The 24,619-nt window shown below is 46.4% G+C and overlaps 7 protein-coding genes and 1 non-coding gene across 8 annotated transcripts; 4 read left to right on the top strand and 4 right to left on the bottom strand.

Moving 5' to 3' along the window:
- Window positions 1-52: 52 nt before the first annotated feature.
- Window positions 53-348, top strand: CLUP02_04563 (uncharacterized protein; the record flags this gene model as incomplete). Its single annotated transcript, XM_049283574.1, has 2 exons — window positions 53-204; window positions 261-348. 2 exons carry the CDS (start codon window positions 53-55, stop codon window positions 346-348), a joined length of 240 nt encoding a protein of 79 aa, XP_049140717.1.
- Window positions 349-459: 111 nt separating this feature from the next.
- CLUP02_04562 (subtilase) lies at window positions 460-3,187 on the top strand (the record flags this gene model as incomplete). Its single annotated transcript, XM_049283573.1, has 2 exons — window positions 460-576; window positions 647-3,187. The coding sequence occupies 2 exons, from the start codon at window positions 460-462 to the stop codon at window positions 3,185-3,187; spliced, it is 2,658 nt and encodes an 885-aa protein (XP_049140716.1).
- A 210-nt stretch (window positions 3,188-3,397) lies between these two features.
- CLUP02_04561 (uncharacterized protein) lies at window positions 3,398-7,436 on the bottom strand (the record flags this gene model as incomplete). Its single annotated transcript, XM_049283572.1, has 11 exons — window positions 3,398-3,457; window positions 3,519-4,025; window positions 4,081-4,844; window positions 4,930-4,981; window positions 5,042-5,161; window positions 5,366-5,442; window positions 5,520-6,633; window positions 6,699-6,979; window positions 7,047-7,210; window positions 7,274-7,303; window positions 7,384-7,436. 11 exons carry the CDS (start codon window positions 7,434-7,436, stop codon window positions 3,398-3,400), a joined length of 3,222 nt encoding a protein of 1,073 aa, XP_049140715.1.
- An 8,119-nt stretch (window positions 7,437-15,555) lies between these two features.
- CLUP02_tRNA054 lies at window positions 15,556-15,638 on the top strand. The gene has a single exon. It is a non-coding gene; the product is annotated as a tRNA-Thr (tRNA).
- A 170-nt stretch (window positions 15,639-15,808) lies between these two features.
- On the bottom strand, window positions 15,809-20,297 carry CLUP02_04560 (beta-glucosidase; the record flags this gene model as incomplete). The annotated part of the gene is made up of 12 exons (XM_049283571.1): window positions 15,809-17,316; window positions 17,401-17,573; window positions 17,619-17,758; window positions 17,796-17,872; window positions 18,042-18,703; window positions 18,795-19,020; window positions 19,098-19,179; window positions 19,480-19,527; window positions 19,611-19,703; window positions 19,876-19,971; window positions 20,052-20,131; window positions 20,195-20,297. 12 exons carry the CDS (start codon window positions 20,295-20,297, stop codon window positions 15,809-15,811), a joined length of 3,288 nt encoding a protein of 1,095 aa, XP_049140714.1.
- Window positions 20,298-20,383: 86 nt separating this feature from the next.
- Window positions 20,384-21,053, bottom strand: CLUP02_04559 (uncharacterized protein; the record flags this gene model as incomplete). Its single annotated transcript, XM_049283570.1, has 6 exons — window positions 20,384-20,405; window positions 20,484-20,626; window positions 20,691-20,718; window positions 20,767-20,859; window positions 20,919-20,972; window positions 21,037-21,053. The coding sequence occupies 6 exons, from the start codon at window positions 21,051-21,053 to the stop codon at window positions 20,384-20,386; spliced, it is 357 nt and encodes a 118-aa protein (XP_049140713.1).
- A 43-nt stretch (window positions 21,054-21,096) lies between these two features.
- On the top strand, window positions 21,097-21,821 carry CLUP02_04558 (uncharacterized protein; the record flags this gene model as incomplete). Its single annotated transcript, XM_049283569.1, has 3 exons — window positions 21,097-21,539; window positions 21,611-21,672; window positions 21,733-21,821. 3 exons carry the CDS (start codon window positions 21,097-21,099, stop codon window positions 21,819-21,821), a joined length of 594 nt encoding a protein of 197 aa, XP_049140712.1.
- Window positions 21,822-22,117: 296 nt separating this feature from the next.
- Window positions 22,118-24,422, bottom strand: CLUP02_04557 (uncharacterized protein; the record flags this gene model as incomplete). Its single annotated transcript, XM_049283568.1, has 6 exons — window positions 22,118-22,156; window positions 22,280-22,361; window positions 22,406-22,608; window positions 22,658-22,955; window positions 23,011-23,431; window positions 23,495-24,422. 6 exons carry the CDS (start codon window positions 24,420-24,422, stop codon window positions 22,118-22,120), a joined length of 1,971 nt encoding a protein of 656 aa, XP_049140711.1.
- Window positions 24,423-24,619: the final 197 nt, after the last annotated feature.

Raw genomic sequence — 24,619 nt, 5'->3', positions numbered from 1 at the left:
GCAATTTCTTATTTCCCTGGTCCCGTTCGCTTGTGCTATTTCCCCCTGACCCATGGTCCCATCCCATCCCACCCCTCAACCTCACCCCTGCTCCCCACTCACTATCGCGTGCCACACTGTCACCGCGCTTTTGCATCCTCGCAAACTCCCACAGCGCATGTCTTCTGTGCCGATGTTTCTCTCCACCTGCCTGGGCGAGCAAGCGTGCTGGTCTGAAATGGTGCTCCCAGCTCCTTTCATGACGACAATGACAGGCCCAGTCTGGCGCCGTCCTGGGTCCCCGCCAGACTGGGGTTCGCCTTGAGAGTTGGGCCGAGCGAACAACCCATCCCCCTCGTCCCCGGATGAAGGACACACTCATGGCACTTATAAAGCTAGACCCCCGGCGCGTCTGGCTCAAGAGATGATTTCTTTCTCGCCAGCTCCGGTCTCCCACAGGTCATCCGTTAGCCAAACACAATGGTCAGAAGCAGTCTCTTGCTGCCGCTCCTCGCGGCGGCTTCCGCCGTTCAAGCCAAGGCTCCGTCTCCCAAGACCGTCGCTGGTGCCTTCATCGTCGAGTTGGAGGACGGACAGGTATGTCAATAGCGCTAAGAGCAACCTACGCCAAGGCAAGGTAGAATTGCTAACCTAACCTTTCCAACAGGATGCCTCCGAGTTCTACGCAGAGGCAGAGAACGATGCCATCACTCGTTTGAACCTCACCTACTCTCTTTTCAAGGGCGCGTCCATCCAGTTCAAGAACATCGACACCGCCGACCAGAAGGCCGCCAAGCTCGGTCAGCTCGCTTCGGTCAAGAACATCTGGCCCGTGAGGACCTACAGCATCCCCAAGCCCGAGGTTGTCTGGACCGGTCAGCAGGGCCGCGACTACATCGACCTGAAGAAGCGCCAGGAGGGCGAGGATACCTTCTCGACTCACGTCATGACCCAGGTTGACCAGCTTCACGCCAAGGGAGTCTCCGGAAAGGGCATCAAGGTCGCCGTCATTGACACGGGTATCGACTACCTTCACCCCGCCCTGGGTGGCTGTTTCGGCGCCGACTGCCTCGTCAGCTACGGAACCGACTTCGTCGGTGACGCCTACGATGGCTTCAATGAGCACTTCCCCGACCCCGATCCCATGGATTGCGGTGGTCACGGAACCCACGTTGCTGGTATCATTGCCGCTCAGAGCAACCCCTTTGGATTCACCGGCACTGCTCCCGGTGTGACCCTAGGTGCTTACAAGGTTTTCGGATGCGAGGGCCAGGTCAGCAACGATGTTCTCATTGCTGCTTACAACCGCGCCTACGAGGAGGGCAGCGACATCATCACCGCCTCCATCGGTGGTCCCTCTGGTTGGACTGACGAGCCCTGGGCCGCCACCGTCTCAAGAATCGTTGAGGCTGGTGTCCCTTGCACAGTCTCTGCCGGTAACTCTGGTGACCAGGGTATCTTCTTTGCCTCTACCGCCGCCAGCGGTAAGCACGTCACCGCCATTGCCTCCTTTGACAACGTCATCACCCCGGCTGTTCTCATTGAGAACTCGTTCACTATTGCTGGTGGCGAGTCCCAGAACTTTTCCTACACCCCCGGCGAGCCTCAGAACTGGGCTGGTGTCGACCTCCCCCTCTGGGCCACGAGCACCGACTCTACCTCTACCGCTGCCCTCGGCTGCGACCCTTACCCTGCCGGTACTCCCGACCTCAGCGGTAAGATTGTGCTCGTTCGCAGAGGTACTTGCACGTTCGTCACCAAGGCCCAGAACGCCGTCAACGCTGGTGCCAAGTATGTTATGCTCTACAACAACGCCGCCGGTGCTGGCTCCGTCTCTGCCGCCGTTGATGGTCTTGAGGCTATTGGCATGACCACCCCTGCGCAGGCCGCCGTCTGGCTCACTGCTCTTGCTGCTGGATCCGAGGTTGTCCTTCACATGACCGACCCCAAGGAGGCTGAGCAGATCCTGCTCAACTCCAACAACACCGCCACTGGAGGTTCCGTCTCTAGCTTCAGCTCCTGGGGCCCCAACTGGGACGGTCTCCAGAAGCCTCAGTTCGGTGCTGTCGGTGGTAACGTTCTGTCCACCTACCCCCGAGCTCTGGGTAGCTACGCCGTCCTTTCTGGTACCTCCATGTCTTGCCCCCAAACCGCCGGTATCGTCGCCTTGATCGCCGATGTCCGCAAGACTCTGGACCCCGCCACCATTGAGAACCTTCTCTCTGCCCACGCCAACCCCGTCAAGTTCAACTACGGAACCGGCCCCGACGCGCTTCTTGCCCCTGTTCCCCAGCAGGGTGGTGGTCTCGTTCAGGCTTTTGATGCTGCCTACTCCACTGTCATTCTCAGCCACTCCAGCCTTTCATTCAACGACACTGATAACTTCATCCCCGAGCTCAACTTCACCATCAAGAACACTGGCGCCGAGTCCGTGTCCTATGACCTGAGCAACATCGGTGCTGCCACTGCCTACACCTTCGAGGCTGCAGGAGATCTTTTCCCTGCGGTCTTCCCCAACGAGCTGTCGGCCGAGTACGCCACCCTTGCCTTCAGCGAGGAGAAGGTCACCGTCCCCGCCGGCGGCGAGGTCACCGTCCTGGTCACCCCCACCCCTCCTACTCTTGACGCCGGCCGCCTCCCCGTCTGGTCCGGCTTCATCGCCCTCAACGGATCCGATGGCACCAGCCTCTCCCTCCCCTACCAGGGCATCGCCGGCAGCCTCCACAGCCACGTCACCCTCGACCAGGCCCTCATGACCACCTCCACCAGCGCAAAGGCCGAGGTGTACGAGCCCGTTCCCAGCAACTACACTTTCACCCTGCCTCCCCCTGGCACCGCCAACGAGACTGAGGCCGTCCTTCCCGCCCTCGCTGTCAACATGGCCTTCGGCTCCTCCTTTGTCCGCGCTGACTTGGTTCCCCTGACCACCTGCCCCCCTAACATCACCCACGAGGTCTGGGGCATTAAGACCCTCGGCCAGCCCCGCTCCTTCCCTTACCTGTACGTCTCTCGCGGTGTCTTTGCTGTCAACTTTGACGGCCAGCTCGAAGATGGCACCTACGCCCCTGCTGGCAAGTACAAGTTTGCCATCAAGTCTCTGCGTGTCTTTGGTGACGCGACGAAGCTTGAGGAGTATGATACCACTGAGACTGAGCCGTTCCGCATCGTTTACGGTGCCGCGAACGTGACCGCTCCCGCTAGACACTAGGAGAGTGTTAGGAATATGCCACGATAGCATAACATGTCTATACGACATTTCTTCATGTAAATAATTCCATAGGACTGGAATAATGTCTGATACCTTGAATTAATCTTGCTTAACGGTGGTGATTTTTGTCTACTCCTCCCAAGTCTTTCCCAGCCGTTCCAAGCCATGTGTCCCATCCACGTCGCCCAGTTGAGTACTCGTAAGGCAAACCTAGTCAATCACTTGTCCTAGCAATATCTTAACATCACCTGCTGCTCGACGGTCAATACCCTTCAGTGTGGTGAACACAAGTCTTCAAGAGCTTCATTCACGCCCAGAACTGTACTCAAACCTTTGCTCTTAAGACATTCCCAACGGCCGCTATTCTAGCAGCAAACAGACTTCCAACGCCTAACAAAGTTATCACAGCCGCCCAGATCTGCGCCCAGATATACTTTCCACCCGACACGTCGAGGATCGCGCCAGCGATAGGAGGCCCTGCTAAGGAAGCCACACCCACAATTGTCGCGACCATTCCGAAGCGTGCTCCCATCTTCGTGGGGTCTACAGTCAGACTCGCCAGGGCAGGTGTAAAGACGCCTTGTACGAAACCGTTTGCGATGCCGAAGAAGACACTAAGGACGTAAAGCCCAGGACTCGTGTGGACTCCAATCCATGCAAAGTACATACCACTCACAACCACGTTGCTGATGATGAACATATTTATCGAGCCCAGATAGCGCCCAGCTAAGAATCCTGAGAGAACGCGACTGGGTATTCCTGACGAGTTCAGAATCAGCAGCAAGGAGACAGATTCAGTGAAAGACAGCCCAATGACCTCGCGGGCAAAGACATTCATCTGTAAGCGAATCAGCATTCAGTCTCATCTCTAGGGCCAGGAGAGCATGACTTACATAGAAGAGACTGAAGTAAAGAGACAGAAACACGAAGAAGCTCCCGATAGCGAAACACGTATAGGACCGTTCTTTAAAGGCACCCCACTCGATCAAAGGACCCTTCTTCCTGGGCGCCAGCCGCGGTCTCATCAGCGCAATCGCAATAACACCAAGTATCAACATCATCAAGGCCTGACACCTCACAGCCCACGCAAAGCCCACATGAGGCATTGTGTAATTCAGCAGAATAGGAAATGTAACAGAGCCGAGGCCTGTCCCCGTGGTAACAATGGAGAGCGCTAGAGTCTTGCGCCTCTTGAAATACGAGCCGACGATGGTGATCCCTGGCATAAACATGATGCCCATCCCGAGTCCGGTGCATAAACCCTGTGCAAGGAAGATTTGCCAGTATGCGTGGCAGAAACTGGTTAGAAATGTCCCCATCACGGCCATGAATAGGCCGACGATGACGGCGTGACGGGTGTAGCCTGCGTCGGCTAGGCGGCCCGATAGCGCGCAGATGCCGAAAGTGAGAAAGATCTGGATCGAGCCTATCCATGATGCCTGCGATGAGGGGAGGCTGAGGGTGGTGGTGTAGTAGAGCTGGTAGACACCGTATGAGGAGGGGTAACCCCAGGCGATTTGGTTGATCAAGTGTGAGGCTAGGACTTGCAACCAGGCTGTGGTGCCTCCATCTGGATATGTGAATCCCTCTTCCTCTTCCTCGACGATTGAACTTTGTCGGGAATTGGTGTAATTGAGCGGGGGATCTGCTTCAGGGTCTGGCATTGATGCATGACGCTAGGCGCACCTCAAGATTTGGTCGTGGTACAACAAACAATACGAAGCTGACTTTCAATGGCACACACGGAGAAATGGGGTTGAAGCTGGATGTTGTTGAATTGGGAGAGACGCCTGACTGCATTCGGATGGTTTCAGTGGCTCTATGAAATAGGAAAGAAACGATTGGGTGACTCACAAACCATCTAGCAAATACTCGGATTCTGTAATTCATCACCGGTGTTATCTCCTGGCCGGCACAAAGCGCCGGGCAAGGTTTCCCGCGCTTGGCACACCAATCTTGAACCAACTCTTCCGACTGAGACATGAGTCACGTAGACGGTGTGGAGAATATTGATCCCCCCTTGATTGTAGTTATCTGTATCTCCGACGAGGAGTTGGGGTAACAAAGATAAGGAGTTGGTTCGTTGCCCACTTTATCATTGATTCTCATTCAAGCCATACGTGCTCTACGAAAGCGTAGCATATGTGAGCTGCGAGTACATTGAGAAACTGCGCTTACTCCTTGGTGCAATGGAAAATGTATCAAGTACAACGTAAACCATCCTATCGAAGTTGTATCTCTAACAAGACTGGGAACTGTTTCCGTTGTACGTCCAAGTGCAAATCGTATTTTTGCGTCGAATATTAGCATCCCTAAAGTTGCTCCTATGCACGCGTTGTGATGATAACTCTTTTGTACCGACGGATCGCGTACGGCCCCTTTTTGGTGCGAACCTGTAACACGACATGCCACTCCTTCCCATCCGTCGCAGAGCCGGCCTCAGTTGGCGGTGAGATGCTTACCTTTGGTCCAAGTGTGACATTTGCAAAGCCAGCCTCATTCAAAGAGTAAATACCATCCGTTCCGAGTGGAGGCGTGAGTGGCAGAATTGTGAGTGAAGGTTGGACGCCGAAGCCCTGAGGTGGCGGGTACCCAAACCACTCAAAGTCGAGTTGGCTCGTTTCTCCAGGGTGGTCGGCATCACACGTACTAGCAGCGTCGAGAATGATTGATCCATTGAGACTAAGGTCGAATCTCACAACTTCGGTGCCTATCGAGCCATTGATGCTCAGTTGAGGTGGATGCGCTACAGCACTCACACTGTTGTTTAGTGTCCATTGCATACGAGCGGCGAAATCGTCTTGCATGGCATCTCTCCAGCGCCGGATTGTTGCTTGGCTGCTCCGGTATTGACTTCCCGAAGGAAGTGATACGCTATCTGGTGCGTTGCCATACCAGTTGAAATCATCTACTTCAGACACCCTGGTGTAACGGCCTCCCCAGCTTCCCAAGTTAGGCATATCGGGAACCGAGAGGCCATTCGAGATCAACCAAAGGAAGCTGGGCGAGTCGCCCTCCATTCCGTATAGAATCTGAGGATAAATGCTCCCGAGAGGCCCGACTCGAATGTTCTCATCGGCCCAAGCATTCTTGATCTTGGTAGTATTCGCAAAACCATTGTCATCGGTGTTGATGCCGACCCATGTTGCACCTTCAAACTCGTTGAATCCATTGATGCTGGTGATGTAAAAGATATCGGGCCATCGTGCTTGGATCCATGAGCCGGTGCCATCCTGGTCAGAGATGGCATAAACTCGAAGCCGTGACCTCAAACGTGCAGCATCTTCCGAAGACTGGTCGGTCTCGATCTGCTTAAGAGCTTGTGCCAGTGTGCCTGCGCCGCCCCAGAGACTAACATAAAGTGGCTCCGAGGACTCTTGGAGCTTTTCGATTAGTTGCTTCGCCCCTTCGCTGAGAGATGTGTTCAGCGCTTCCATTCCGTAGACCTAGATTCACAAAGTCAGCTCACGTCAAGCTTAACGAGAGATGATTCGCAGATTCTAATACTTACTTTTGGCCCAGATGACACCAATGGCAAGAGGACATCCGAGCTGCTGTACTGGAACGTCTGCGAAACATGATGGTTGAGATTACCCACAACGGTGCCATATACTTGTAGGATTCTGGTCATCTCTTCCGGGTGTGTCTCGGTTTTCAAGAACGTTGATGTAGTTGCGCAAAGCCCGCGGATATCCAGTTGATTCGAGTACAAGAGTAAGCGGATGAGTGACATGGAGTCGTCGGGTTCGTTGAGGATGTCGGAGAAGATGAAGACTCTAGGCTTAGTCACACCTTGGATCCCATTGGATGTGTTCCCGGCATTGAAGCTGGCCTCGCATTGTATGGATTCTGCACTGACTGGCGATGTCAGAAGATGACTCCAAAGCAGAAGAGGGAGTCCAACAAGCAAGTGCCAAAATGCTGCCATGCTGCTTCGGTTTTACGATGGAGTCTCTCAGTCGTGTCGAAACACCAGGAACAAAGCACAGATCAACTGAAGTCATAAAAGGAGGCGGCATGTCCCTTTTCAAGCGATCGAGTGCCTCCCTTCGAGCCCTCCTAGCTTACACCGACAACACGTCGCACCTCAGGCTGAATGATCCCTCCGTGTTTACACTTTCTGTTTTGGGAAACACCGATGTAGTCAGTTCGAGAAGTGCTTACGATGCCCCGATCCGTGCCATTCAGAATGTTACGTTGCCAACGTGGAGACTGCGGGGATTCCGGGGTAGCTGTGCCGGGGTGACATCGTTTTCTCGTCCTCATCATTGCATTGGAAAATCCGAGTTTGCGTTGCAGGCAGAACTACATGTTTACTCAAGGCACTATTATCGAACAACGAGCTGTTTGATGTATTACTATCGCTGCTCACCAGTATATACTCAGAACATAACGTTAGAGCCCGGGTTTTCCGAGATCTAAAATAATCCCCAACAAGAACGCGAGTGGGAGCCGAGCGGATCGGAGCATAGGTACCGTCTCTACTAGCGTTAAGCCTGGAAGGCTTACTGACTCTGGTTGCTTTTACCTAGCGAATTGGAGATTTTAGTTCTATCAACTAATAAGAGTACTATCTTTAAGCTACCCCAAATGCTATTGAACTTTTGTCATAATGGCTTTAACTATCCATGGCCTTACCGCACGTCACGTGACCTCGGTTATATAATTACTAAGGCCCACTTCGCTCGTACCCTCTATATTAGAGCGAGCTTCGTACCTATTTCCTATTTCTAATAAATAACCGTTCTCTTTATATACGTCGATGCCCTTATAGTAATTCTATAATAGTTATAAGCCTAGCTCTAACTTAGACCCCTATACCTCTATTAAAAAGTCACTTCTTAAGGACTATAGTTTATTATATCTTTTTTTATAATATTATTTAACTCCTATTACGTTCGTTAACCTTATTCCTAAACAAACTAATATTTTCTAAAAAGACTACCGATACTCCTAGGTAAAAGCTTAATTATTAGCGAGATTAGCCTAAGTAGTACCTCGCTCTATAAGTTAAGGCCCGGTCGAAGGACGTCTAGGACTTACTAGACCCGGACGACCTTATTTCCCTATCGAATCCGTTACTTTTTACTAAGTCTATTTCTTTAATCGAGGAGTACGTTAAAATACGAAATACTACCTAAAATTAAGTATATAAAATAGCCTCGACCGAATACTAATAAAGACTTAAGGAGTTTACGTAATAATAAACCGAATAGTTAGGAGGCGAGACTATAGTTAAACTAGTAACTAGAAACGCTTAAATTAAGTAACTAGTTACTCTAATAAAACCGAAGGCCGTAATAACAAATTAGGCACGTTTTATTAAAGAATATACCTCTTTTATTTAGTAAACCGTATTTAAAACGATCTCTTATTTAAAAAAAGAGAGATCGTACGAATTAATAAATCGTTAGATCTCTTTTATAATTATTTAAGAAATCTTAGAGGACGCGAAGGAGGAGCTTATTAATTTTTTAAACTACTCCCTTTGTGCCGTAATTAAGGTTTTTAAGTAAAAGTACGTATTAAGCGACTTTAGTTTATTTATAATCGTAAGAGAGGAATTTAACGCGGTTATAAGTAGGGCGAACTTTAATATTAGCTTATTAACTTAGATTAAAAACTTCTTTTTAGCTTATTATTAGGTAACATAGCTTAAGCTACCCGAAGTCTAGGGGACCCTTGCTTCGAAAACCTTTCTCTATATAACTATACGTTACTTCGCCCTAAATTAGTTTAACTAAGAGCTCGCTAAGATCGTTAAACTAGAGTAAAAAGGGGAAGCGATTTTTAATATAGGGTATTATACTAAGATCTTCGACGACTTTTTATATAAAGAAGCGGTATATAATAAGAATCGTAAACGAACCCCTATAATATTCGTAATACTAATAAGTTACTTAGATTCCCCTAAGTAAAACAAAGCGACTCTTAACTCGTTTACTAACTACCCCTATAAGGGGACCTATTACTAAAAGCTAATAAACTATACAAAGGTAAAGCTTACTCTAATAAGTAAAATAAAGTTAGAATATATTTAGCTAGGCGCCGATAACGCTTAAAAAATAATTTCCCGCTTAAACTAGGAAAAGTATGCCGACCTCCGTACTAACCTCGCTCAGAAGGGCTAGATCTATATAAAACCCCCTTTTAAATAGAGTAATAGTAACCGAGGTCGCTTCGGAAAAACGACTAAAACCGGCAAGCTAAGTAATAAAAAGAACTCTAAGGGAACCTACCCCTTAAATATCGTAGCTATAATTATTAACGTCGGTCTGCTCCCTAAGCTAAGTACGGAGGGGAATAGGAATAGTAATCTTACTATCTTTTCTATCCCCTTTATTAGCCTATACCTCCTTTTTAAGAGCATAGTTATAGATAACTACGGTACCGTCTACCTCGTTAATAACTAATCGCTTCTAGAGCCGGATTCTATTTAATAGAGCGATAGTTTAGAAAATATAGATTTTAGAACGGCCTCCTATCTTATTATTACTAGGGGAACGAGGATTATGTATAATATCCTTATAGGACTAAAGGGGCCTAGGATAGAGCACTTTACTTTTTATAATATCGGTTTTATTAAGAACTTCTATATAAACGTCGTATTAAAAGCTCTCCTCTAAAAGACTAGTATTTAGTACTTAGGTTTTAACTATACCCTTCGGTTCGGTAGCAAATCTAAGAACGTTACTATTAAATAGCTCGAGAGGAAGGTTAATCTAGTCTTTTTAAAATATAAGCCCTATTCGTCCTATTTTCTACCCAGAAGTTAATCTTCGCTCGTTAATATAATTTTAGTACGTAGCGCTTAGTACTTATATTCTTTATATTAGTTAAGGAACGACCAATCGGATATAGCTTAGCTCTAGTACTTTAGATCTAAATATCTTACGCCGGTAGTACTCGAAAAGCTCGTCCTAGCCGCTCGGGGGGTAAGGATTAAAGGACTAAGCTATTTAGAATACTAATACTATGCGACTACTTATATAAAATAGGTTATCTTACGACGTACCTTAGAATAAAGAGTAACCCGACCTTATTATAAGATCTTATAAGACCTCTTTAACTACTTACTAGCTTACGAACGAAGTAAGTAGCTAATACTAATTAAAGACGAGTATTTAGGTAGGATCTTCGTCTTTTTACGAGTTACGAAGACCTACGATATAGTATTTAGGGTCTTATACTTTTTTAAATAATAGGTACGTACGCAAAAGGGCGTAGCCGTTTATAAGATTCGATAAGACGTAGAACGTATAGTAATCGTAATTAATAGCGAAACTCGTTTCTAGATATAGGTACGGGAGCTAGGAATAGACCTAGAGACTACTTTTTTATATATAAAAGAACTGAACGGAGGAGGGGAACGAGCTAGCTAGGAAATTATTAGTAAAGCGATTAGTATAATATCGGTAGTTAGCTTATTAAACGAACTCTAGGTAGAAGCTATATTAGCCGCAGCCTACTTATACGATATTAGCCCTAGGTAACGTACTAACTAGCTATCGTTAGTTTAAATTAAAGAAGTCTAGTTCGCTTACTATTTTAGGTAGTAATAACTAATAAATGCGCTAAAGCTTGCCCGCGATCTACGTTCTTATTAGGGGTAGACGTACGTATACGGCTATAGAGCGTACCCTTTTAAAAAGGACCGTAAGAAAGGAATTAATAAGAGACGCTTTAAAGTAGAGTAGAGGGGATATATTAGGTACTTCGTAAGTTACGTACCAAACGCCCATAACCTATATAGGATCTAGATCCCCTCGCTTTTAGAAATTATTATTACCTAAAATATAACGTTCGACAAGATAGCTTTTTACTTAAAAGATAATATTAAAACCGTAATTTATTTACCCGAGTCGAGGGCCGTAGCGGATAAGATTTAATAGCCGCTTAAAATAATCGAACCTAAGCTCTAATTACTTAGAATCGTAGATAAAGAAGAGGCCGTATTAATTAATAACGAAGAGTAGCTATTACTACTTATACTTATTTTATAAGAGGTGAATAAGGCTATAGAAAAGCCTAGTTCGTTTCTAAGTAGACGAGGTAAGTAACTACTTACCCCCGAACTAACCCTAGACTTTAAAAGTCTAGAGTTAAATACGAACCTTACTTAACTAACTGAGGTTATAAGCGAGGCCGTAGGGGAAGTCAATCCTCTTATTAAGAAGATCGAAAACGTAATATATATATAAATAAAAATAAAGACTTCTTAGAGCTCTTATAAGGAGGATCCTTTTACTTAACTAGACCCTAACGAACCCCTTTAGTAAGCGAGCCTATACTAAGAAATAAAAGTAATAAACGACCTAGCTAGCGACTCCGATATAGTTAGTATATATAGCTAAGAAAAGGACGGGCATACTAAACAAAGCTAAAGGTTAAAAAACTAACCGCTAGAGGTATTTATCTAAGACCCGAGTTAATAAGAGCGACTCGGGTAGTACTCTTTCTATACTTAGGTAGAAAGAGACTAGGACTCCTTTTTTAATACGTATATACCTAATTAATAAAAAGCGGTTAACGAGGCGACCTAGGGGTATCGGACGCTATATTATTATATTTATATTATAATTAGCAGAACGAAGCACGTTCTACTAACTACGGTTTAATCTAACTAAATTTACGCAAATTAATTAATTACCCCTCTAAAGAAGTAAAAGGATGTTCTTAAAATACTAGAACTTCTAAAAAGTTAATTTATAGAGGTAGTACGGTTAGAAATCTAGAAGCTAAAGAAAATAAATACTTAGAAAGTAGTTAATAAGGCGTCGGTTATTTCTAAGCCGATACCCCTTAAATAGGTATTTAATTATAAGCTAAATAATAATAATTATTTCGATCACTATAAAGCGAGAATCTACGTTAGGGGGGACTTTTAAAAATAATACCCCTTAAAAAAGACTTACGTAGCGACGCTAGCTACTAAGACGTTTAGGGTGGCCATAGCTATTATTACTTAATTCGATTTAGAAATCTATTAGTATAATATCGTAAATACCTTTCTAAACGTAATTAGAAAGCTAGGCGACCCCCCTATTATTTATAAGCTTTTAAATAGCTTTTATAAGCTAGGAATATACGTCGAACTCGAGCGGGCCTTATATAGCGCCCGCAACGCTCTATTATTATAATATAAAGAGCTAGCGTTAACTTTTAAAAATCTAAGTCTTTTACTTATAAGCGAGGACCCGTACCTATTCTAAGATTTTACTAAAAGGGTCCTAGTCTTTTTTTATATAAACGATATCTTCGTTCTTTATTATAAAAACTACGTTTACGAGGCCGGTTAGGTAACCGAGGGACTTAAAAAGAAGTACGAAATAAAAGACTAGGGACTAGTCTTATAATATCTTAAGATAAGGGTCGTTTATAATTAACTAAATAAGAAGATCTACCTAGCCTACGATTAGTATCTCGAGAGGGTAGCTAAGAAGTTCGATCTTACCGACTTTACTACTCTTACGACCCCGTTACCGACGGTCCTAATTAAAAAGAACCTAGGGATTATATCCCTAAATAAGACTAAGTCTTTTTAAGAGAAGGTCGGATCGATATTATATATAGCGATTATAATTCAGCCCGACGTCGCTTTTATATACGCTCTACTCTCTCGGTTCCTAACGAACCCGTTCTATTAGTATTATTCTATTATAAATTAGGTTATACAATATCTTTTCTATATATAATACTTAGTAATATGCTTTAAGATCTCGGGGGGTAGCTAGGCACTACTAATCGTAAGCGACGCTTCGTTTATAAATAATAAAGAGACCCAAAGATCCTCGTAGGGTTTTATAATCTCCTTTTTCGGTAGCCTCGTTTAGTAAAAAGTAGCTTATTAGAATATAATAACTACGTTAATTATAAAAGCCGAACTACTAAGCTTAGAATATATAGCTAAGGAGATACTTATTTTTAAACGCCTTTTTAAAAATATCTCGCTCGAGCTTAGTAACGTATAAAAAGTATACTACGATAATAATTAAATAATTAAACTCGTAATAAAAGAAGGGGAACGTATTTTAACTTACTTACGCTATGTTAATATTTAGAATATATAGCTACGATAAGAGCACTCGAGAGGCTTATTCTAAGTAGTCTATATACTGACAAATAAGATACTAACCAACGGTCTTATAAAGAACCTTTTTAGAGCGAGGTTCGAGTACTTCGTATCGCTCCTAAATATAAGAAATATACAAGAGATAATTATACTAAATAAGGGGACGTTTAGAAAGTAGTAAAACGGCCCGGGGGGCCCAGTTCTTAATTAAAAAACGTAGCCTATAGCTAGGGAGTATAAAGTCGCTCCGGTAACCCCGTCGGGTCGCTTAAAAAGAGGCTATTTACCTAAGAGGGTAAGCGCGTATTTATCTAAAAAAGACTTTAACGCGGGCTATATACCTAGAGGGATATATAAACTAATAAGAGTATCGATTCTAATTCGGATACCGTTTACTTTCGTAAGCGAAGTAGCTAATACCGTTACGTTTTTAATAAGTTCTTTTAACAACGCCTCTAGTATAAAGAGAGCGCCTATAAATACCTCTCTTACTAGGGCCTCGTTTATATAAACCCCCTTACCCTTTCCCTTACTTAAGAGACCGTTATACTTAAGGGCCTTACGTAACGCCGCCGTCGCGCGAGTTAGGGTCTATATATCGGATTATAAATAATAAATAGAACGAGGACGGCTTAGAACTTACTTTATAAGGTATAGGCAGTTCTATACTAGTAGCTACGGTTACTACCGACTTTTTTATTACCTCCCGCTTAAAGCATAGGAACTTTATACCTAAGAACCGTATATACCCCTTAGGAATAGGGGCATAACCCGACTTTTTATAAGTTTAGTAGCGTTAGTATTTATTATTAATATACGAACCTAAGAAGTACGTACTATCCGAACGGCTACTAAGGGCGCTCTTAATATACCCGAGGTATTTATAACCGGACGGGGGAGGTAGAAATACTAGCTCGTATTAAACCTTAGTACTAGGAATAGTACTAAGAGGGTCCGCTACTAAGAATTAGTTCTGTAAATAATAATAGTTAAAAAAGTATTATATATATAGTTAATTACTCTATACCCTTTAAAAAGAGGTAAGGGAGGGGGCTATAAACCTACCTTACTTTTCTAATTTTCTTAAAAAAAGTCTTTTTCTTTTTCTTTTTTTTATTTAAAAAGAGGCAAGGGAGGGGGCTATAAACCCTCCTTGCCTACGCTGTCCTCTTAAGAAACGAGGACGTCTTCTTAACCTTTAAGAGGGAGCGAGAGAGGGGGCTATAAACCCTCCTCGCCTCTACTACCCTCTTAAGTAACTCGTTCGGCTATAAGGCCGCTACTTATTAAACGAAGTAGTTAGATTAATATTAAATAAACGAAGGCCGTATTACGACCGAAGTAGGGGACGAGGGAATATTACTTACCTATCTCGGGCTTATAGGGGGGGCTAGGGGAGCCGCCGCTTTTCCCTAAGGCCGTAGCTTTAAGCTTATACTTTTTAGCTTCCCGCACTACGGTAGTACGAGCGCGGTTTCTAGCTAATCGTTTTAGTAGTATTTAAATAAAAACGATACTATTAATAGAAATCCTTTTTTAATAATGCGTACGTATAAGAACGCGGGTACGGAAGCGAAAAGTGAGGGTATATACGTACGGTAGTAATATAAGTATAGGTTAAAGAGGGAAAGAAAGTCGGTACTATAAGCGGTAATAAGAAATTTATATATTTACTACCCTTAACCCGTAGGTCGATTATTTAGCTAATAAGAGGCCGTCCCTCGGTTATACTTTTTATTAATAATATAGCCTTAAAATTACTTATAGTAACGAATACGGAGGTTAATCTACGGCCGATTTACCCCTCGCTTATAACTCTACGCACAAACCGATTTACTTTATAATTCCTTTTATAAATAGATTCCTATATATTAATATTTAGCTTTCCGCTTTTAGCGGACCTTTTTATAACGATGCGAGTAGTTAGGCGCGCTTTTTCTAAACGTATATTTATCTAGGGGGGTATATCGTAATAGCTTTAACTATCTATAGCCTTACCGCACGTTACGTAACCTCGGTTATATAATTACCGAGGCCCACTTCGCTCGCACCCTCTATATCAGAGCGAGCTTCGTACCTATTTCCTATTTCTAATAAATAACCGTTCTCTTTATATACGTCGATGCCCCTATAGTGACTCTACGACAACTTTCTTCCTAAAATAACAACTCAAATTTTCGCACCGGAAAGACACAAGTTAACTCTCAATGATCCGTCGCTAACATCGTGACTTCCAAGGACGCAAAGCTCAAGGTAATATTGCCTCAGCCGTTCGGAGATAACATGGATCTGTTTAGCCTTGGTGGCTCAGTGGTAAAGCGTCTCACTCGTATGATCTACGTGATGAGAAGATCGGGCGTTCGATTCGCCCTCGAGGCAGATCTTTTGCTATCTCGCCTCGGACAATTCATTTTTGGAAGTAATAACGCATAAACAGTCCGTGGGAACACATCACTGAGGTGTCTTTAGGTCCGTCTACGCGCTGGTCGTGAGCTAAGTGCAGTTTGAACCGATTCTTTCCACCAATCCGACATCATCATTTTCCCCATTCAGTCTTTGCTAATCAGATGATTGAAGAAGTCCCCAAGGAAAAGTGCCGACCTCTTCGGGTAGCGCGTCTTTTCAGGACTCTCGTAATCGATCCACGTCGCTCCGAACCTGTCCGAGAACCCTGCCGCCCACTCCCAGTTGTCCGTAAACGTCCATCCAAAGTAGGACTTGATAACAACACCTTCTTGCGAAGCCTTTGCCACCTCTGTAAGGTAACTTTTGAAGAAGTCAACGCGGAATGGGTCCTCGAGAATATCGTCAGGGCCCTTGGGTTTCCAATCATGCTCGCCTTGCGCCGTTGTCCCGTTTTCCGTAATGTAGATGGGTACATGGTACCGATTCCAGATCCATCGCAGCAACTTTGCCCATCCCCACGGCGTCGTGCGTAACCAGTAGGTATCGCTCATCGGTCCGCGCAGCACACCCTCCTTGTTTTCGTCAAACTGCTCAATGTTGCCCTTGTGGTCGTTGATGTCGGCCGGACCGTCGCGGTGCTTGACGTAGAACGCAGAGTACGAATTCATACCGTAGACTTCGGAGCTACCTAGCACAAGCTTGCTCTCCTCGGGCGTGAACCGTGGCAGTCTGTCGCCGAGTTGCGCGCGCATGGACTCCGGGTAGTCGCCGGTCTTATACAATGGGTCGGCGAACCACGCAATCTCGAATTCCTGGGCCCTCTGCGCGGCTTCGACGTCGAGCGGGTCCGATGCGTCCCAGGGCTCAGACCAGTTTCCGTGCAACGTGATCATAATCTTGCCCTTTTGTTTTGGCTTGAATTCCTTTTTGTACATGTCGGCCACGTAGGCGTGGGAGATGAGCTCGGTATGCGCGACGATGAAGGGCTCTGTGGAAGAGTCGCCCTCTTCATTCAGCTCGCGGAAGCTGGAACGGGCTGGGGCGTGCACTCCGGCGGCGTAGCCCGCGAGGGTGTAGACACCGGGCTCATTGTAGGTGATCCAGTCTTTGACTCGATCGCCAAAGCGCTCGAAGCAGACGCGAGCGTATCGAACAAAGTCGGGCGTGTACTTTTCCTTGTCCAACATACCACCATACCGATCCTCGAGGGCTTGCGGGGTGTCCCAATGGAAGAGCGTAACGTACGGGGTGATACCGTTGGCGAGTAACTCATCAATCAGGCGGTTGTAGTATGCGATGCCGTCTTCGTTGACGGGGTCGTCTTTGCCGCCGAGTGGAATAATGCGCGACCATGAGAGAGAGAAGCGATAGCCGCTGACGCCGTATCTCTTCATGAGTGCGACGTCTGTCTTGTAGAGGTCGTAGGAGCGCACAGCATCGTCGCCTGTGCTTCCATCTTTCACCTTTCCTGGAGTATGCGCAAATTTGTCCCAGATAGACTCGCCCTTGCCATCCTTGTTCCAGGCACCCTCAACTTGAGCAGCGGCCGTGGCAAAGCCCCAGGTGAAGTCGGCGGGCAGAGCGCCCTTGATGGACTCGTCAAACTCGAATTGGGAAGCCATTAATGATATTCGGGTGGTGTATGAGATTGCTCACGATCTCACTGTTCACTTAACCACCGAACGTAAAACATCATTAATACACTGAACGTCGACCATCTTCAACCCCGCTTCACGATCATGTGCTGATAGCTCCAATGATTCTACAGATGCAGTGCCGTCGGAAATCACAAAAGGGACATCCTTGCGGCGGGATGAGATGACAATGATTCGTGGAGGGGAACCATGTCGGTCACAGCTCCCCCGACAGCGGGCGATCAGATGAACGGTCCCAAAAATGGGGTTCCCACTGAGCCCCGACAGGGTCCATCATACCTTACATTTAATGAGGGACTCTTGAGAGATGTGGCCGCCGTTATTCGAACTTGCAATTGAACAAGCCACCCGAAGACAGAAGACCTTGAGTATTTCTCGACTTTCCCTATTGATATATGTCATCGAAATCTTGCCAATCTTTGATTTCCATGTATTATTCTTGCATGGTCAATTGCCACAAGTATTAACATCACACATGCGAATTCCACCCAGCGTCCATATCCGCAAGCTCCATCCGCAAATCCGGGCCGTGGATCCATACTGGCACGGACTCTTCCAAGAGGCGATGAATGACAATCAAAAGTTGGGAACTCCGTTACTTAGTATTGGGTACTTAGGTAAATGCATCTGCTATCTCGAAGTCCTAGACCAATAGGCGATAGCTTACGCCTTGGACTGTCTTCATCTCCCCATGCCATGACTGGACCCATTTTTTAAAGACCAGTGGCTTCAGGCTCGGGCGTCGCAGTGGAGGATGCAATTGGGTCTCCGAAATCAGGATCAATCTCGTCCTGCGACGGCGTATCATCGCCACAATCCGTACCATCTGGACCAACGCCAGTGAAGAAGGTATCGCTGTAAGCCGAGTCGAGAGTCACTTGGAAGTTGGCGTCGCTGAAAGGAACTCTGGTGTGCTCATATCGGATGCCATTCAGCTGCTCTTTCGCTGCAGCTGGGAGGCGATCCCAGGCGACCAGAGGGGGGCTCAAGGCTCCTTCGGGACCATTTGCAGAAGGGATAAGAGGAACCCCGGCATCGTATGCTAGAATAGGGCGTGTTGCTGTCGCTGAGTTCTCCCAGCTGACGAACAGGGTGTTGGTGTTGTGTGTGGTATCGAATGCGCCTTGTGGGTTCGTAGAGTACACGACGCCGCGAGGCGAAAAGTTTGCAATATCGTCGGGACACTTATCGACGGCGAGCCAAACGACGGCTGTGATCCAGTGATGCTTATGCTGCTCGTCGTTACCCTGCACTTTGGGTAAATAGTAGCTGTAGATGACGCCCGTCCGGTCATGGGATTTTCCGATTCGCGTGTAAGTCTGACCAGTTTGGCCAAAGTCGCGGCAATCGCCGCCGGCTTTACCTGTTGGCTTCAAACCAGCACTAGCATTCGAGCTTTGTCAGTATATTCGATCTATGTCGCTTGGCTCTCAAGAGCTGGATCTCACGAGTCCTAAGGGTTATCCTCACTTACCCAGCAGCACCATCAGCGTCGACCGCTGCGTATGGAACACATCCGTGCCATGAGTGAATTAGGGGCTTGAAAGTCATCTGGACCTCGCCATCAAGATCATAGCCAGGAGCTTCCGCAAGGGGGACGACTTTGTCGTGGTTCGCCCATTTGTTATTTACCGCAACGTCGCCACCGCGCTTCCGATGTGTATGTGAAGTTGTTGCGCTGGCAATGTCTAGTGAAGACACTAAGAAAAGTAGAAGAGACGTTCGAAGTGACATCTTGAGGATAGATTAGCAGGAAAACGAAAACCTAAGAGGACACCGCGGGAGACAAGACGTCTGAAGAACTTTTGGTGATAGCCAGGAAGATCAAAGTACCTAGACTTGGAGAGTCTTATAGTTGACTGGTTTGTCCATGGTGATCTCGCAAAAAAGCAGAAAAGCGATGAAGGAAATTCTCCCAAAATCGTGTTACTTTGCCAAATCAACGAGCCAGAGATGAGATTGTTTGGTCGGTGAGAACCATCTTTCCAACGGAGAAGACCGTGAAGGTTTAATTGAGTAGATCTAATCAGAGGATAATGAAGATATTCTCAATTATCCCAAACTGTGGCGTGACTTACTGAGCCTCATGATTTGTTGCGGCTAAGATTTCGCTTAAAATCTATTAAGGCTACGAATGTACAGCTGGGATCGCGGCGTACGCCGAAAGCTTCTGAGGCGTTACCAAGAATCACGTCAAGGGAGGCTACCTTGGTGATCCCTCGATCTCATTTACTGACGTTCTTAGTCTATTAATGTTTGAATTTAGCAAGCAAAATGCCTAGTCCTAAACCATAAATGTGATAAAGCGGACGAACGCAGTATCACTCCCCGTTCTTGACGGCAGAGAAACAGATGAGATGATACGCCATGACGATGAATTTTCCTAAAAGCGCAAGGTGCACCCTGATCAGTAATTCAACCGACAAAGTCTACTTAGCTTCCTCGCATCTATGCCGACCGAGCCAAGATGTTTAGTGGTGAACCTTGGGAAATGATTATTTTTGGAGAAAAAAAAAAAAAAAAAAAAAAGACAGTTACTTTTCCTAGCCACAAACTCGGAGGTATTCGTTTTCTGTTGAAATAAAGAAGAGAACATAGAGATACGTCCATGTACTCCGTACCGAACTCGTATGATCCCACTGCAAGCTTTGCTGTGTGAGCATCCAGCAGGTTGCCGCTGGGATCCACCTTGGGTCCCCCCCCCCCTAGTAGTATGGTTTGATGAACACACTAGGCTGTGAGAGATTTGCTTCTGGAAAGAACGTGAGAGAAACAGCTCCGTATACGGATATAACTTCAAATCCTGCGTGCCTTCGCCGTTCAGTGTCGAACATGACCATTCACGTTCGCACTCCAGTGCCTAAGCAAGAGTACTCTCTGGAGCCCATGATGTTTCCTGGTTGGCAGATTGAGGGAACTTGGGACTTCTAAAATTGGGAAGAAGCACGGTCGAACTCGCGAATAATGTTCTCTCCATGGTTGGGGCTATCACGCTATAATCCAGGAAAGAAAAGAGTTCGTACCGCTCAGGTAACGTATAGGAGCCGACCCGATTGGCGGGATTTAAGATGCAATTAATGTCAGACTCCAATGTCGTGAAGGTGTCCACATTGTCGGCGAATTTCTCGTTAATTTAATCCTTGTTCCGTTCCTCGCACAGTACCTAATGGAAAGCCTGGAGGAAATGAGTTGCTGCGCGGTATTCCGCAGGTCCGAAGTATCCGAGACTTTCAGGTTGACGCTTTGACTTACGGATACATCCAGCAGACACTTGTACGGCAACTCTGTCCATTTAGTGAGTGGTAACTCGAGCCGTCCCGTGCCGCGAATTGCTCATGAGGCGTTGGCAAGCGTGCAGTCAATATCCCACCGGCGGCTCCGACTCGTGGGATCTCTCGCTTCAATCAGGAAGAGAACACTTACTACGGATAGAAGTCTAGCTTTACGCCATTCCTGTATATTGGCCATGGTGAGAATTGATTGTCGAAGAGCCTTTCTTGAACACGGAAATTGCCTTCAACTTAGACGGCGTTTTTTCGCTGGAATCTATCTAGGTTTTGATGTCTAAGACCATCAGATGGGTGAGTGGTTTGGTTACCATACGGGATGGCCGAGGACGGGGACTTTGGTGTTGCGCGGACTAGGTAAGAGACTATCAGCTTGAAAAGTTGAAATATCTCACGTATAAATGGTTTGCAACTGCAATTCTACTTTACGTTGCATAGTCAATCATGATCATCAGAGTTTCAGCGCACAGTGTCTTTTGAACATTCGCAATGAGGTTTCTGCAACTTCTCGCCTACTGCGCCGCCGCCTCCGGCCTGGCACTTCCGAACCCCGACACAGAGCTCGCAGTACGCGCTCGAGGCGACTTAGCTACCACAGAAAGTAATGTATTCGACGCCGACGGTATCTTATCCCGCGACTCTAGTGCGGCATGGATAGAGGCCGAGAAAGTCGTCGGCACCCTTTCGCACAACACATACTACTACTTCATGTCCTGCAACAAGGCGTATCCTGGCCAAAAGGGCATGACTCCTTCTCAGCAGTACACCATTGATCAGACGGGCTGTCTGCATACCGGTCTAATCATTGGAAAAACTGCTGTCTTCCAAAAGAAGTTCAAGGCCAGCTATCTTCACGTCAGACGTCTGACAGACAATCCCAACACATGGACTCAGACCAGACACGATTGGGACGAAGTCAAGAGAATGCAGCGGTAAGATTTCCTCCAAGATGCATTTCGGTAGAGGGATGCGTTGATATGTACTAAACCTGCTCTCATCATAGTATCGATTACGGTGGTACTACGACATCGTCCAAGGGCAATCTCGATAGGGTTGTGAGAAAGGGTATGGCTGTTCCTATGATGAACTTGACGAGACACAAATGCTAACATATATTGGCTGTAGGCGAGGAGTGGATTGCATTATCTGGCGGCCAGTACTCTGCCGACTGGAACTGCTTGGCCTACTACCGTTTCATGGCCTCGAAGCTCTGAACGTAGGCTTCAGTTTTTCTTCGAGAACATGAGTCCAGCTCCAAACAGAAGGTTATTTATCAGAGTGAAGTGCTAGCTGTCGCGTGAATCCCGATTTTTCTGCCATCCGTTAGTCGTCAGGTAGAATGGAGTATAATAACTATTCTGAAGCATTTGAGATTGACCTGTTCGAATCTCAAGTACCGTGCCTTGCCCATCTCCAGGCGGCGCTACATTAAATTAAGGATACGAACCTTCCGCGTTGTTCAAAATTGAAACAACATTGGTTCCCTACCCAACATGTTTGGCGGTCAAATTCACGTAATCACAAGAGCTTTCAGCAGAAAGGCAGCATTCTGTAAACAGCACCAGGGTACTTATCGAAGTAGTGAGAATTTGTTGGCTAATCAGCTAACGATTCTTACATATTTGATAACTTTTATTACCTGTTACTTGACCCTAATGGACTTGGAACGAACCAGTCGAAAGTGTTTAATAAGGCAAAGCGAAAAGCAGATAACTGCAGTGGCCTCGATTCCGAGATACTCGGACTTCTTGCGTCTTGTTGCCAATCGTTGTCATTCAGATGGTGGTCCAAGACACACTGGATGAGGTGCTTGAAGCTGGCGCATGACTGTCCAGCAGGTGCAGAAGGAGGAACCCAATCGAGGAACCCTATTAGCAGACTGAGCTGTTGCACAATAGAGGATCTTGTCATTTCAGTGTTTTGAGTGTTGGAATACGTAGGGCTCGGCTGAAGCAATCCTTGACATAGGATACCACCAGCAGGGGCACCATACTCTAACAGCTAAATTCCAGTTCAGTAAGTACATACAATAAGTTAAGGGGCTTCTTACCAGCCATTCAAAGTCACGTAGAATGACAGGATCGTTAAGAGAGTCTCGGTGCTTCCAGAGTTCGATAGTCAACCTCACAAGATCGAAACTTGTTGAGAGCAGCTCAGTGTCGTCGAAATTGCTGCAGCGTAGAAGTAACCTTTCTGCAAAGAAGAGGGTTTTCAGATGATCGAGTTGGAGCATAATCCTGAAATGCAGAGTTCGACTGTCAAGATCAGAATCATTGAGATCGTTTAGACTATATCTCAAGGCTTCTGGAATCTTGGAAGGGAATACGAGTTGTCGATTCTTCAAGGCTCTGTCCCCAGATATTAGTCCACCTCAATTAATAAAAAGATGGAAGATTTACGAACTGAATTTGATCGCGCTCTACCTGCTTATTGTGAGATAACGCGGCAGCAATGAGTTCGTCTCGGATGCTGGCAATCATGTATCGTGCCCGAATGATAGTCGAAGGATGTATTTTCCCACTCATGTTCCAGCCCTGGTCGTCAAGGGATTGAATTGCATGGGCCAAAGTAGTCTTGTCTGATGCAAGGTCTTCGTCGCTAATGTCGAGAGGCATTGGAGCAGAGCAGAAGCTGTTTGTCAAGAGAGGCGGCCGGCCAGTGAAAGAGACAGCAAATTTATCACTAGTAAAAACCTGAGCCACGATTCGTCGCCGATTCTCGGAGCAAAGCGTTGGTTCGTAAGAGGGCCCATTTTCTAGACTATGGTATCCAAGATACGTGAGCATAGTGACAGACAGACTATGAGGTACATAGCTCGAGATGCCTATGAGCAATTAGCACCGACACCAAAGGATTTTTGAAGGGTCGTAGTAATTACAGGCATCACCATCAACAATGGAATCAAAGATTGCTTTTCGCAGGCAAAGCTCCAATAACAGATCGTTGCCATCAGTAAAGGTACGTGAAAGCTCAATGCAATAGCCTAGACAGGCTTGAGCTGTTCGAGGAGATACGCTCTCCGAGAAAGCGTTCAAATGATGACGATACAAAGAACCAATGTCATCCGAAACACGTGCGATACTGGCCCACAGCAGTCCTATGGATTCCCAACGGAGGTTTTGGTCATGAAACTGACTGATCCATTGAGAAGCGTCATCCTGCTCATCCTCAACAGCTCGTCGGGTATTCCTACAGAGGATCTCGGCCAAGTCGCTAAAGCATTTGGCGCCCTCGTCCGGCGACGTTTCAAATGCAGCTTGGAGTGATTTGATGATCCGATTAACAGCAATATGGTTCCATCCCTTCTGCTCATGGAAGGGTTCATGAGAGTCCGCCTGCAAGCTAGGCAAACAACGTAGCACGAATAGAGCCGATTCTTGGCAAGGTGACGGGAGCTCACGAAAGATGACTCTATCGTGACTTTCTTCGTGACTTTGTGCGAGCCTTTTGTTGGGGTCCAAAAGCGAAGTGCCTCCACTGGCTAGGAAAAGGTCAAACTCAGTCTCTTCAAAAACTTTATTATGACTTGTGTAGCCGAAATAGCCCGAAGGAGTAGAATTTGACGTGGTATTTGCTACTGCTTCCTGTCCGAGGCTGGGACCGGTCTCAATACCGAGGTCGGCAGCTAAATCCGGCGTATGTGTCTCCAGCTGCGGTTTTGACGGGTATATGCAGTTGAGCTTAGTTCGTGCTCTCTGACAGCGATTGCATATTGGCTGTGAGCGGTCGCAAGCAAGCTTCCGGCTGCGACAAGGGGCACACGGCGGCTGACGGGTGTTGCGACAAGACGGTGAGGAAAAATCAACGGGGACCATGGTTCAAGCAGGCAATAGATTCGAGCGAATGTGAGCGTATACGCAGTAACAGACGTTTGGTCTATTCATCGACCGAAGCGACTCCTCCTAGGTAAGACGACATTACTGGTTGATTGACTGAGCGATTGAATTTTCTTGCATGGTTCCAGCCGCCTTTGTCAGCAGCTATGGTCGCAAAGCGGCGCTCATTCTCGGCT

Source organism: Colletotrichum lupini, chromosome 2 (genome assembly GCF_023278565.1).
Source record: "Colletotrichum lupini chromosome 2, complete sequence".
Lineage (NCBI taxonomy): Eukaryota > Fungi > Ascomycota > Sordariomycetes > Glomerellales > Glomerellaceae > Colletotrichum > Colletotrichum lupini.
The sequence above is the reverse complement of the archived record's forward strand: the minus strand, read 5'-3'. Positions and strand labels throughout refer to the sequence as shown.